This window comes from Lepisosteus oculatus, chromosome 23 (genome assembly GCF_040954835.1).
Source record: "Lepisosteus oculatus isolate fLepOcu1 chromosome 23, fLepOcu1.hap2, whole genome shotgun sequence".
Lineage (NCBI taxonomy): Eukaryota > Metazoa > Chordata > Actinopteri > Semionotiformes > Lepisosteidae > Lepisosteus > Lepisosteus oculatus.
In genome coordinates, this window is record NC_090718.1 from 2877727 (window position 1) to 2891405 (window position 13679).

At 41.0% G+C, this 13679-nt stretch overlaps 1 protein-coding gene across 1 annotated transcript; it reads left to right on the forward strand.

The window, feature by feature from the left end:
• Positions 1-1288: 1288 nt before the first annotated feature.
• On the forward strand, positions 1289-12182 carry LOC102687802 (complement C1r-A subcomponent-like). Its single transcript, XM_069182799.1, has 11 exons — positions 1289-1528; positions 2571-2784; positions 2902-3082; positions 3284-3421; positions 3798-3991; positions 5571-5718; positions 8934-9052; positions 9554-9632; positions 9748-9882; positions 10588-10662; positions 10967-12182. Exons 1-11 carry the CDS (start codon positions 1503-1505, stop codon positions 11770-11772), a joined length of 2115 nt encoding a protein of 704 aa, XP_069038900.1. The 5' UTR covers positions 1289-1502; the 3' UTR covers positions 11773-12182.
• The last annotated feature ends 1497 nt before the right edge of the window (positions 12183-13679 follow it).

Genomic DNA, 13679 nt, shown 5'->3' on the forward strand with positions numbered 1-13679 from the left:
AGGGATAATAATAAGGGAGAATTGTTTTTTCAATGAGCAAGTTGAGGAGAGACGTCTGAGAATCCTTCATGCTGAGGTTGTTGGAAATAATGCACTTTATGGTAAATTTAAATCCAGGGCTTTGTAGAAAGAAGTCCAAACAGAAAGCAGATCATAGACACAGTCACCAGTAAGCACTGGTGATTAATGGCCCAGGTATAACAAATACCAGGAGACACTGGGGTCCCCCAAGACTAGCACTGAGAACTCACCCAAAAGTTACCTTTTTCCTGGTCTTTAAGGCTATCCTGGAAGTTTAAAACTCTTTTGGAATTCTTTTGTCTCAAATTGTTGTGTATTTTTCTAAATATATTGTACGCTGTTCAGAATGATTCACATTCATCTTCCTTGGCGGACTGATTGGACACCACGATACATTTTCACCGGGATTACAGATAGAGAAAATGAAAGAAGGAGGATTATGTTTATTTATCTGCCAGTCACAGTGTTATTTATCAGACTGATCTAGTTGCGCATTAAAGTTCAAACTCCAGACTGCCTGTTAAAGATTACAAAATTATAAACACGCAAAACCCACCACAACTAGGTGCCTGCTTGTCTTCCTTCCCCTCCATTTTTAAGAACAGTACTACAAATGACTCTGCCCAACAAATTATGTGGGACTGGGATCAAGAAAAATGTTTTACTCTGTTTCGGGACTGGATCGCAAAAATCCTGATGCTGTGTCACAGTTACTTTCCCCTCGTTAAATCAACATTGACAGGCATCTGAGGCAGAAGAAATGTGGAAGGTGTACAGTCACTGATTGACCCAGTGTTTCATTATATAGTCTCCAACACTACATACAGTACCTGATTTGGACCAGAGTATTTTAGGCTAGTTGTGGTGAATTGGCAAGTGTATCTGAGGCTAATTGTTGGCACTCCCTTGTGTTCAAGGGTGATCAAAGCATGTGTTCAGGATCTGGAACGTAATTGATAACCGCCCAAGCTAATCTACAATGGTGGGGTGGATGCTAATCCGACCCATTTTTCTAGGTCATTATTTGTAATTGCAGGTTAGAATATTTGAGCATTTGTGTTTAACTTTCAGTGGTTTACTATGGTCGAGGTCTGTCCATCTGAAGCAACGGTATACTCTCATGTCCAGTTAGAGTGTTTATATTGACCTACCCCTTCTGTATCTCCTTCTCTGGCCAGTGTGAGTACGGCAGGGTGTCCGGTCTGCCAATGCGGTCTTATTGACCTTCCTCTTTCTCCGGCTGTCTCTGTCTGCCAAATTAAATAGCTGGGTTTTCAGTTGTTTTTTATTTCCAATTGACTTTTCAGCTCTTTGTATTTTAATTCCCTCATTCCACCCCTTCCTCTGCTACCTTAGGAAAGGAAGACCAAGGAAAACATTACCTGCTACGGTTTTGTCTTTTGTTTGATCTGTAAAAGGGAAAATATCGCACTATCTGGACTAACAGCATTTTTACAATTCTATTAAAAAGCAGCTAGATCATGGGTCCACTCACCACAGACATCTGGTGAGTCAACACATTACATTACCAGATTGTTGTTGTGTTTTCAAATTACACTGCATTTGTGTTCCTGTTTCGATAAGTGAATTTCTGTGTGAGTCTGTCCTCCAAAATGCTGTACTTTAATTTGGTGTGTTTTTGATGTAGGGTCCAGCATTTTTATTATTGCTTTATTATTGATGAACAGCTCCTTCTAAAACTGAGAAAACAGTTTTCTTAGCAGTAATGTGTGTTCATGTTTGGGCATGGTTTCTACAGGTCTGTCATAGTAAAAACCTCCTTCCACCATCAAATAGTGGATTTACATGTATCACAATGTCACCATAAAACGTCTGTGGCTGGATATCAATCTTCTGCACACCTGTATTTGTATGGGTTTTTGAAAATGGAAAATGAGGCACACTGTATCAGGTGCCTTGATTTTAACTACTGTACCTGGCTGTTCAGGACATTCACAACTAGTTGAGTCCAGAGCTCTTTCTATTATTTAGCGGTTTGGAATTAACTTGTATAGTTAAGGAAAATGTACCTATGAAATATGGTGAAGACTCTGATAGAAGTTAGGTTTTGTTCTGGTTATTTTGGTTCAGAGCAAAGAATTACTGAGAAAACAAACTTTGTAACAGAAGATGAAATTAACAAGCAATTTATTGATCTACTGTGTGACGCTCCTTTTCTATCTTTGAATCCTGGGCTGTTTGGCTCAGTGAGTATCTATTAAACCATTCTGGACATATTTTCCTAGATTTGAATCACATTGTTTGAGGAGCAAATTCGTTTTGAACCTTCATCGTTTTTGAAGAATGATCGCTTTTCTTCTGCTGAAGACTAATTGACGAATTGCTCCACTAAGACTTTGATGGATGTACTTGTGTGCACTGTGATGGTCTCTGCTATTACAGTTTGCTGTTGTTATTAGCCTGCTTTTTGGGTTATTTTATTTAGGAGTGTTATTTCTGTCTGTCTTAAATTATTCCTCTTGTAAAAAGTATATCATTATTGTAGTATTGGAAAAGTGTTATGATATTACTTTTTGTTGTCGTATTAGGTTGTTGTGTGTGTCCCAGTGTTTGGCAGTGGCACTCTCAGGGTCTTCCCCTGTCTTGTATGGAGAAGTGCAGTCACCTGGTTACCCAAATCCCTACCCTGCCTCTCTCAATGAAGTGTGGGACCTGGCTGTACCTCAGGGGTTCGCCCTCCAACTCACCTTCCGATACCTCGATATTGAGCCCTCGCAAGATTGCTACTATGACTCTCTCACGGTAAAAACTAAAAAACCCTGATGATGCACTGATGTCCTAGGTGTTGAATAAGTCTGTCTGTGTTAAGAGTGTCTCCTGATTCTCTTTTACTCTTTACTTTTCTCTCTTTCTGAGCAGGTGATGTCTGGTAAGAAGGTTCTGGGAAGGTTTTGTGGTCAGAATTCTGCTGATGAGCATCACCCTGGCAACAGTCCCATCCTCTCGCCTAGCAACCATCTCCGCCTCATCTTCCAGTCAGACTCCTCCTCTCCTGGGCCTCATCAGCACATCGGATTTAAAGCCTTTTACCAGGCCATAGGTCAGTCTGGTTTCACTGTGCCCATATGCCACTCCTAAACTATAAGTTTCCTTTTGTCTGCATTCGTGAACACGGCTGCACTAGGCATTTGTCTGCCACTCTCGTTCATTTGCTTTTTTCTACCTGTGTAGCAGAAATGTACTGTGTCGGATAGCCACTCAGTCTGTCCATCATGGCGGCTGTGTTCACTCCCTCTCTCAGATGTGGATGACTGTGCGTCACCGTTGCAGGAAGGGGAGGGGCCTCTCTGTCAGCACTATTGTCACAATATCCTGGGAGGATACCTCTGCTCCTGTCGCCATGGATACGAGCTGCAGCCTAACAACAGGACCTGCCAATGTACGTCCAGACACTGAAGCTTTTCCTGCCTCACTATGTTCACTAGAATAAAATACTGTGAGTGTTCCTGCCTAGAAAGACCCTTAAGTGAAATCCTTTAAAAATTGAAACATTTAAAAGTAACAAATATTGTCCTTCAGTATCTGGTTAGTAGGTCAGTATATGCACTCCATTAAATCTCATTTCACTTTCTTCTCTGTCTCTATGTATAAAAATAATATTGAAAATACTGTTTTGGATTTTGATGAAAGTTTGTTTGTGTGAATACTGTATGGATCCCCACACTGTGCTCTGTTATAGACTTTAGCCAGTAAACTGAACTGCGTGAATGCACCAGCACTGAGTGTTTCTGTTCCTCTCCCTTTCCCTCTCACAGTGCAGTGTGGAGGTGGGGTGTTCACCGAGCCCCGGGGGCTGATCTCCTCTCCGGGGTACCCAAACCTGTCACCCCCTGGCCTGTCCTGCCACTACACCATCAGAGTGGAGCCCGGGTTCCACATCACTCTCCACTTCCTGGGGCTGTTTGACATTGAGCACCAGCTGTCCCAGTGCCCTCATCACTGGCTCAAGGTACAGCGATGGACGAAACCGCTAGCAAGCCAGTTTAGTGTCATTATTAGAAATGTTAAATCTTTGTGGTGCCTTGACCAAGCATCCTGGTGACACAGGAATGTGGCTAAGAGAACCCTCTTGTAAAATACATCATAGAGTTGTATCAAAGTTGAACAGTGTAATGATATTCAACACAGATGGAGTCTATGAAATCTGTAGTCTGATTTCTTCTCAAAACCAGTGGTCACTGTTCATCACCCAAAGGAAAGTCCTCCAATGAGAATCTGCAAGGTGGGTGTCTGAACCTAACCTGATAGCAAACCAACCAATCAGCAACTTGTCGCCTCATAAAATCTGTACCCTTATTTGTTGCTGGTTAACTGTCTCCTTATCTCTCCCACTGAACTGGCAATCTGATTCTTCCAACCATATGATTGCAAGCAGTACAAGTCAGGACTTAAACTTCTCTCCAAGAAGCCAGTCAGAGAAAGTGAGTCAGTAAAGCACAGAATTTTGTCCAAAGTATTCTTTCTGAAACAGAAGAAATCTTGTGTTTGCCAACCCACTGTTATTTTTGACTGATCAACAAAAGAAGATAGTTAGACTCTTTCTCTTTGTTGACATCCTGAATATGAAAATGAAACAAATTATATCTGGATGAACTGAAAGCTCTGCACCTGCCTATCTTGTCGTTGGACCCCAAGAACAAGACAAACTACGGTGCACTCTGCTCTCTTGGGATATTCCTAGCATAGAGTGAGAAACTGGCAAGCGCAGACCAGCTTGGACCAGTCCAACCAAGCTCCGTTTTGCCAACTGAAAGTTCAGCTCCTCAATGACCTATGGCTAACGGATCTTTGATTAACAAACTTCTTTACTGACAAACATTATAAGTCTTGAGAATTTAACTATTATTCCAAACCCGTCTGATGTTTTTTTTGTGATAGTTAATGCAGATTCACTTGTATCTATGAACAAATTTAACAATTATATGAGATAAAACCTACGAGGTACACCATGACACATTATAGTGTCAATGCGTAGTTGAACTTGAAGTTAAGTCTGATCAGTCTGATCCGATACTCCCTGAGTGATCGATCAGCCTTTTGTATCACAGCAGATTGATTTAAATATATTCTTTTGCTGTTGTTTGTTATGCATGTTTTCAGTGTTGTATCAATCACTTGCATATTGTATATTTAAAATTCAGTTGTAAGACTGTAAATCACTATGTTTGATTGGTTCAGAAAAATTACCAAATAGGCTCTCAATTTACCGTCACAGATTCTGAATATTACAGTAAATTAAAACTCCCCATCATACTGTTTTGGGCATTTAATACAGGTCAGTTAAGCTCACCACCTAAACTCTTGTGGTGGTGATGATGAAAGAAAACTAAGTTGTCAGATCACCCACTAATCCCTGCTGTAGCCATCCTGCACCAACATCACCAAATTCCCATCAATGTCTATGACAAGTCAAGCCTCAATTCACACCATTCTTTAACTGCAGATTTCCTGTCAAATGATCCTTTAGTAAATTAACTAGGTCATTTTGAAGTCTCCCCCAGTTATCTCCACACCCTCTGTGTCTCTAGGTGTCGATCCCGGGTCACGCCGATCTTCTCCTGTGCGGAAGCGAAGCTCCGGCGCCGATCGTGAGCTCCTCTAACGAGGTGCGGCTGGAATATCACACCGACCAGAGAGGAGACAGCCGGGGCTGGAGGCTGGAGTACACCACAGAGCGTGAGTGAAGTGCAGCTCGCTCTGACACGCTGAAACAGAAACTCACACACTGTCCTGTCGCGGGCATGGAGAGCAGGGCTGTGCTGGATACCTGCTCTGCCCCACATTCAAGGAAGATTCCCAAATGATATATGGAAACACCGATCTTAATGAAAGGGGGGCCCCACTGTGATATCTTATGGAGAGAAAGAGAGAAAGGGAAAAGAAAAAATAAAAGAGAAAAAATGAACAAACACTGCCAATCTAGGGCCGTGACACCTTCTATATTCATAGTATCACAGCAGCAGAACAGAAAACGCAGGATGAAAAAACATCTAAAACACTATTTGTCAATAGTTGTGTAAATATGTTTAATTGTTTGCTTGTTGCAGCTACTCTTACAGTATGAAAACCGCACTTGGACTCAATTTAAAGCTTAGAAAATCACTGGCTGCAGCTGGTCTGTTTTCACAGTGCCCATTTGTTGACTGTAGACTCCTAATCTATTTAGCAACACTGGTAAAGCAATCATGCACAATCTACAATAGATTTGAACAAATATTTTTTTTATGAAAAGACAAAAATACTATACATACCTTTTCGATAGTGTGGGAGATTAAAGGGGGGACTTTCCTCGATAAAAAAACAGGTGTTGCGTTCTCTAGCAGGACTCAAGGTGAAGGGTGCCACGTCCTTTGTTGTTCTTTTGGAGAAATGATTGCATTTTTAAGAAGGCTAGTCAGTCTACATTTTTGATCAGGAAGCTAAAAGGTTTTGGGGTGAGTTTTTTTTAGAGAGGGTTTATATAATGTTAGCAGAAAGCTAACTGTGGTATCACTGTGTGGTAGGGTAGCTTGAGTATGAAGAGTAAAAGGAAGTCATCTAGAATTGTGAACATTTCTAGTACAATGCTTGGTTGACCGGAGAACCAGCTGTATAGAGCTCTATTAGACTGCAGTTCAAACACAAGCTCAGCTTATCGTTGAAGACCTCTCCCACCCTCTTCATTCCTGTTTCCAGCTGCTACCTTCAGAGAGGTGATTATCATGTCTGTGGCCCCCAAAAAATGTGTAGAAGAACTCCTTTGGTCCCTGTGCAGTCAAGATATTAAATGCAGCTAAGTGATTGTTTCCTGCATGGAGCTATTGGAACATGCAAAATGATAGTGTAATTTGGGCAGAGCAAAATGTGTGTATCTGTATTGCTGTGTGCTTAGAACTATTGTTTGTGTGAATATATTGTGTGGTGATGCCAAAGACAAATTTATAGGCAAGTTATATCTCATTGTGGTGCAGATAGGTTTGGAGGGTTGCTTGAACCTGCAGCCAATCATCTAAATATTTTACGAGAATAGCACATGTGACTAAATCTTAGACCCTATTGTGAGCACTTTCAAATGCAAGACCTATACCCCGAGTCTGGGAGGTTACAGAAACACCAAGGGAAGATATAAAACAAGTCTTGTGATGTAGTGGTCTTAATCACCCCACTAACCCTATAATAGCTGTGAAGGTCTCTGGAAACACAGCAAGGTCAACGTGACAATTAACACAATGCTTAGCAACCTGAATTCCTGATAGCAGTGAGGTTAATCTGCATAAATTCAAATCAGGACAGGTCCCCTTTCTTAAAATAGATGAGTTAAATAGGAATAAAAATAATACAACCAAAAAAACGTTGGTTCGAAAGAATCTAGAAAATAGTTGGAAAGTAGAGAATGAGAAAAGTGAAAGTTGCTAAGATAGTAACCAATTAAGTGAGGAAAAGGGAATGGAGTCACATTAATTATCAAGATAAATGTCTTCTGGTATCCCTGTGATGGATTGTACCGGAGCACAAGTTCAATCCAAACTATTTCTTTTGGAGTTGTGCAGACTAGAGAAACTTGGTGTGCTCCTATCGCTTATGGGCTGGACAGCGAGGCAGTAGGATCACCTGATCTGTGAGGATTGAGCAACGTGAGGAGCTGTGTGAAGACATGAAGACGGGCTGCAGGCTGGAGAGGGTGGAGGTCCCCGTGGTGTACTGGCTGCCTTGGGTGTTTACTTCCTAAATTACCGGGCCTAACTTCCAAACTGGTTGTTGGTTTGCCCTGTTTCTGAGGCTCAGACAAACAATATTCCAAAGTCTCTTCCGCCAGGATTCTGGTTGGACAATTCATATCCGAGATCTCCCAATCTCTCCTTCAGGAATTTTTATTGCTTCTCTCAGAAAAGGCATCACAGAAATGTCTGGTATTTGAGAAAAGTCACGTTTTCTTCTAAATAATGCACACAGGTTTGATACATTTCTGAACTACTCATGTTTTGCCCATTCATCTGATAACCAAGCAAGCATAGCTCACTCTTTCCTGAAATAAATATTGTACCTAATATGATGTTTTAATCGAATAGTTTGAGCTTATTCGTTTGTAAGAGAATGGAATATGTATGTGGCATCACATCCTGTACTTTAAAAGGTATTTTCTCAAAGAATTAAGGATTCTATTTTACTGCTTCTGATTTGCTCAGCAATGGGAAGGGATAGTATCTTATTTAGCCACTAGAGGGGTGACTAGGTTTCTAATCTTGGGTTCTCATCCGATGTGGGTGGGTCTCAATAATCAATTATCGAAATTCTGACGTTTTCCAGTAATGCTTGTTACAATCAAAATTCTGACCGTTTCATCTGTTTAATTATAAGCAGCTGTTTCATTCAAGAGCAAACAAGTGATATCTATAGGCATTTGATCAGATATCCCTCCTTTCTTGTTTCTTTTGATAAAAAAATGTGATTTCTTCATTTAATATTAATAGAATGGTAAAACAATATATTTGTGGTATATAGAACCTATATATGGACCATTCTTGCCCAGTTTCTTAAAACTGAAGCTCAACAAAAGTCCTTTCTTGCATTCCTTGCTCAGTAATGACCCCAAATTTATGATCTTGTCTCTAATGCAGTGGTCTCTTCTCTTGACTTCAGAATGACCAGGTCTACTTTGTTTTATGGCCTTGTCTGTGCAACTCTTATCTTTTCTTGAGAGAGTTTCCCAGTTCTTCTGGAGTTTGAGGAGTGACAAGAAATAACTAATCCCATCATTCAGAGATGTTTCAATTGAGGAATGCATGAAGACTTGTTTGTTGGCAAAAATAAGCACATATGACATCAACATCAGATAGTATGACTTGTGCCCAACAACATTGTATTATTATTATTATTATTATTATTATTATTATTATTATTATTATTATTAGGAGTGCAATGCCCATCACCCAGAAGTATCTCTCATGGCAGAGTGACCCCACAATTCACAGAGTATCGGTTCAGAGATTACATCAGAGTCAAGTGTGACACCGGCTACAAGCTGATGATGGTGAGTCTGTCTCACAGGCTTCAAAAACTCTTAATTTACTGTAGTGTCATTTATTCTCTTACTCTTTGTGTGCTGTGAGTCAATTGGTGTTAAAGTACTTTTGTGTAGCAGTTATTGTACTATATTAAATTTTCCTTTCCATCTCTTTAAGTGCAGAATTAGTGTAAAAGTGGAACGAGAAAGTCATATTCCCTGCAGTAAATGCCTCCTGATTCTCTTCCTAGTGATCCATTGACACAGAACAATTTGATACAATTTGATGTATCAGCAGGTGTTAAAGTATTTTATTAGTGCAATCCAGTGTTAATGTGTTTTAAAACCTCACTCACAATGTAGTGTTAATGTGTTTTAATAGTGAATCCGTGCATTGGACTAGTGCTAATGAACTAGAGTAGTGCACTCAATGTAGTATTAATCAGATAGAGTAGTGCACTCCATGCAGTGTTTATGTCTTTTATCAGTGGTGATGACCTGCCTGTATTAACTCCTGTTCTTTCTCAGGGAGAGAAGGAGATCGGGGGATATTTCTCCATGTGTAAGAGTGATGGACAGTGGCACCTCCCCCTGCCTGAGTGTCGCAGTGAGTCAGCTGTCCTTTCCTTTTCTCCTCTTCCCACACCTCTGAACCAGACCTGCGTTCTCTGTCTTTCCCTCATTGCACTGCTGAGATCTCCTGTGTATTTCCCTCTGTGTAGTAATAGACTGTGGGACACCTTCCAACCTGCTAAACGGAGGAGTGCAGTTTCTCTCTGGCTCTCTCAATCAGTACCAGTCTGTCATCCAGTATCACTGCAGCGCGCCTTACTACGTCCTGGAGAGAGGGGTCTCTGGTGAGTCAGACTAGCTACTGTATGTGTGTTAGTGTTTGTGTGTGCGTGTGTATGAGTCTGTGTGCACCACTGTACTTCCACTCACTAGTAACCTGTTTGTCTGCTGCACACACAGTGCGCCCCTCAGATTTAGTCCTAGTGAAAAGATCATGTAATAGAATGATTTCCACATTAGATTATGTGTCTTGCTTTACAAAGTGATTTTAGTAGCGTTGCACTGAGAAAACACATATCTGTGATAAAGTCCAAAAAGCAGCGGCCTATTCACATCAGGTTAAAACTTAGTCGCAAAAAAGACTGTCTACTTTACTGTACGGTATTTGTGCTACCTAGTGATTTTTTTCCTTGGGTTCTCAGCGTGATGAGTACAACCTTTAGTATTGTAAATGTTTTTTCTGGTAGGGTTTGTATCAATGACCCTGAGTTGATTGTTTATCTAGGGTGTGTACTATTTGTCTTCACCTGCTTTTCTGTGTTAGATGACTCTCTTGGGCTCTAACCTTGTAGGTCAGGCATGGTTGTAGCTTTTCTAGGTCTCTTTAAAGCACCAGGACCTACACAGCTGGAGGAAATTGTGCAATAAGGATGATTAAATAAAAAATGACCTTTGTCATGTTGCTGTAGGATCAGTATGGGAATATATATGTTAGCTCTGACTCTGCTTCAACTATAAAGGGTTATTCATCCTGTTTTTTTTTGTCTCAGACGTGTACAGATGTGAAGCTCAGGGCTACTGGAGGTCTTTGAATGACAGTCTGGATTTGCCAAAATGTGTTGCAGGTAGGAATCAGTACTGTTCATTTTAATCCACTGGGATACTTCCTGTATTCTGCACTATTAATTATTCAGGGAAATTGAAATATGGAACCATACACTAAAAAATATTGTTTATGGAGAAGTATCTCTGACTGATGATGAACAGGCTTTGTTCATATGCTTCAAGATTGTAGTATTAGAGTGGAGGTTTGTGTTAATATACTGTGGTCGTTGGAGAACAGGTCAGTCATTGTCTTAGAGATGTCGCGATCATATTCTGTAGTTCTGATAATTCTGCTCTTCTCTCTGCTGTACTCTTTTCTCACAGTGTGTGGAGAGCCCGAGAGCAAGCACTCTGATTTCGGCCGTATCTTTGGAGGCAGAGAGGCAGAGCCTGGTCAGATCCCCTGGCAGGTCTATGTTAATGATCCAAAAGGAGGAGGATCTCTGATCTCTGACCGATGGGTCCTCACAGCTGCTCATGTGGTTGAGGGCAAGGACAGTCTGCTGATGTACGGGGGGACAGCGGACATTGAGAATATAGAGAGCTCCAAGAACGCTGTAACTCTGCAGAGTCAGAAGATCTTCATCCACCCAGGATACCTGGAAGACCCTAAAAGTGGAAAACATATCAATTATGACAATGATATCGCCCTGGTCAAACTGAAATCCCGCGTACCCCTGGGACCCCATCTTCTCCCCATCTGTCTCCCCGAGAGGAAAGATGATGGGACTCTTATTTCCGAAAGACTGGGGTTTGTTTCAGGATGGGGCAGGACAGAACATGGCACACTGAGCTCGAAACTGTTGTATGTTGAGATCCCTGTGAAGGACAGAGACACCTGCTCTAAGAACAAAGATGGAAAACCACTGGAGCAGATGTTCACTGAGAACATGTTCTGTGCTGGTGAGAAGGGCAAAGATAGCTGCCATGGGGACAGTGGGGGTCCCTTCTTCCTCCGAGAGTTTCGGAGAGGAGCAGGAGGACAGATAGAAAGGGGTCCATTCCGTCTCTATGGCGTTGTGTCCTGGGGGTTGTACTGTAGGGAAAGGGGTTACTACACTAAAGTGGACAATTACCTGGGTTGGATCAGAGAGACCATGGAAAGAGAGGAGAGGCATAGTGGAGAATGAAAAAGACTAAATTACACCTAAGAGCACAGGATTTGTAAACAAGTTCATGTACCATATAATCCAATGTAAGTTCAAAGCAGATACTATCTTTCACTGTAGGCAGGATAGAGCCAGGATAGATCATATGTTTGGTTAAACCAAATGTTTGAATACATTATTAAAGTGAAATCCATGGTCCATATACGAATATATGATTAAGAGGCAGGGTGAACGTGGGAGGCCTGTTTTATGCGCAAGCACAAAATAATGCTGTACAATAATTCCCAATGCAAGGAAATGAAGAAAAAATGCTGGATAGGAAGATGAAAAGTCGTTATTGAGCAAACTGGGGGAAAAAATGTAGTGCTTTGGGAGTTTTTGGTTAAAAATAAAAGGAGCCACTGCTGAAAAGAAAGCTCTTGATTTTTAGTTTTGTTTTCCTGGTGGCTGTTGTCCACAGACACAGTGTGGAAGAGACCGTGGCTCTGTTTTGTGTTGACTGTGAGTGAACAAAAGATGAGCAGAGTTCATCCTTGTGGCTGACGTGCTGCTGGCCAGACTGCCAACCTGTTTTTCGGTTTACCCCGACAGCTGGTTTTCCCTCCTGTAGGGTTATACTTCATATTGGATATGGTAACTTGTCAGAAGTAAGATCTCAGGTCACGTTTGAGATTTGGCTGTTCTTGTACATCACCTTGAGCTGCCTGCGCACATGAAAAACAGAGTTTTCAAGGAGAATTTCTTTTTACAAAAGTTATTTAAGGTACAACAAACCGTACCTGTCTACACAACCCAATAATCAACCATTACTGTGAATCCCTTTATATACCAAACCTAGTCTAAATGAAACCAGTGTGAGAGTGTGACTCCCAGCCTTTTATCAGTTACCTCATTATTCAATTTCTGCACCACATGCGAACCCATTTACACACAATAGAGGCCTACTGTCTTAATTATTACTAGGCTGGCACATCTATGAAATGAATGAATAGTTGATTAATCAGGCAGTGCATTCATGCATAGGATGAAGATTGATTGATTGCATAATCTGATGGCATCATTATTTCTGATCTTCACGGATCAGCAGGCGGAAAGAAACATCCATCCATCCATTTCTAACAACTTCCAATCCAATTTAGGGTCACGGGAGAAGCTGAGGTCTATCCTGACAAGTAAGGGGTACAAGATAAGGGTTCAAGCAACACAGAAAGGCAAAACCGTGGACACATGCGGATCTAAGGGAGAAATTGCAAACAGCTTCTTTGTTTCACTGATTATAAGTAACAGGCATTAGACCATGAAAAAAAGGGCATATATTCCTTATAGAGAGATCATAGCTACTGTAAGAGGGGCAGTCATTCAGAACAGTAGGGGGTGGTGCACTGCGGTACTTCACTGTGTGAAATGAGGATTTCTAAATTACAAATAAGACAAAATAGCTCAGTGCTGCTTGATATACACAGTTTTATTTCTGTTCGTTGTTTGAATATTTTAAGACAATAAATCTGTTTTATCGTATAAAACACATGTAAGTAATACATACCCAAGGGAACATTTCGTTTGAATCTATGGCTAGATTATAATGAATCGGTTAAGGCCCTTTGCTCCTGGAGAACCACGGTACAGCACATTTTAGAGGGGATCATTACGTTTTCCATCTTTAAGGACGACTGCAGCTTTACAATGAGATTTTTCCCCACTGAATGGTCACTGGGGAAATTCCAGTTTGTGAAGCATAATATGCAGAATAGGGAATGTATGGAAACTTAAAGACTAGGTCAGTTTTTCATTTGTCCGTTACCTTAGTGGTTCTCAGTTCTGGTCCTTTGGTCTGTTGGTTTTCTTTATAAAGCCTTTTAAATATTTACTTTTAGCTCTTAAAGAACTCTCTGAAGTTTGTAATTGATGTGATCCCAGATTCAGGTGTG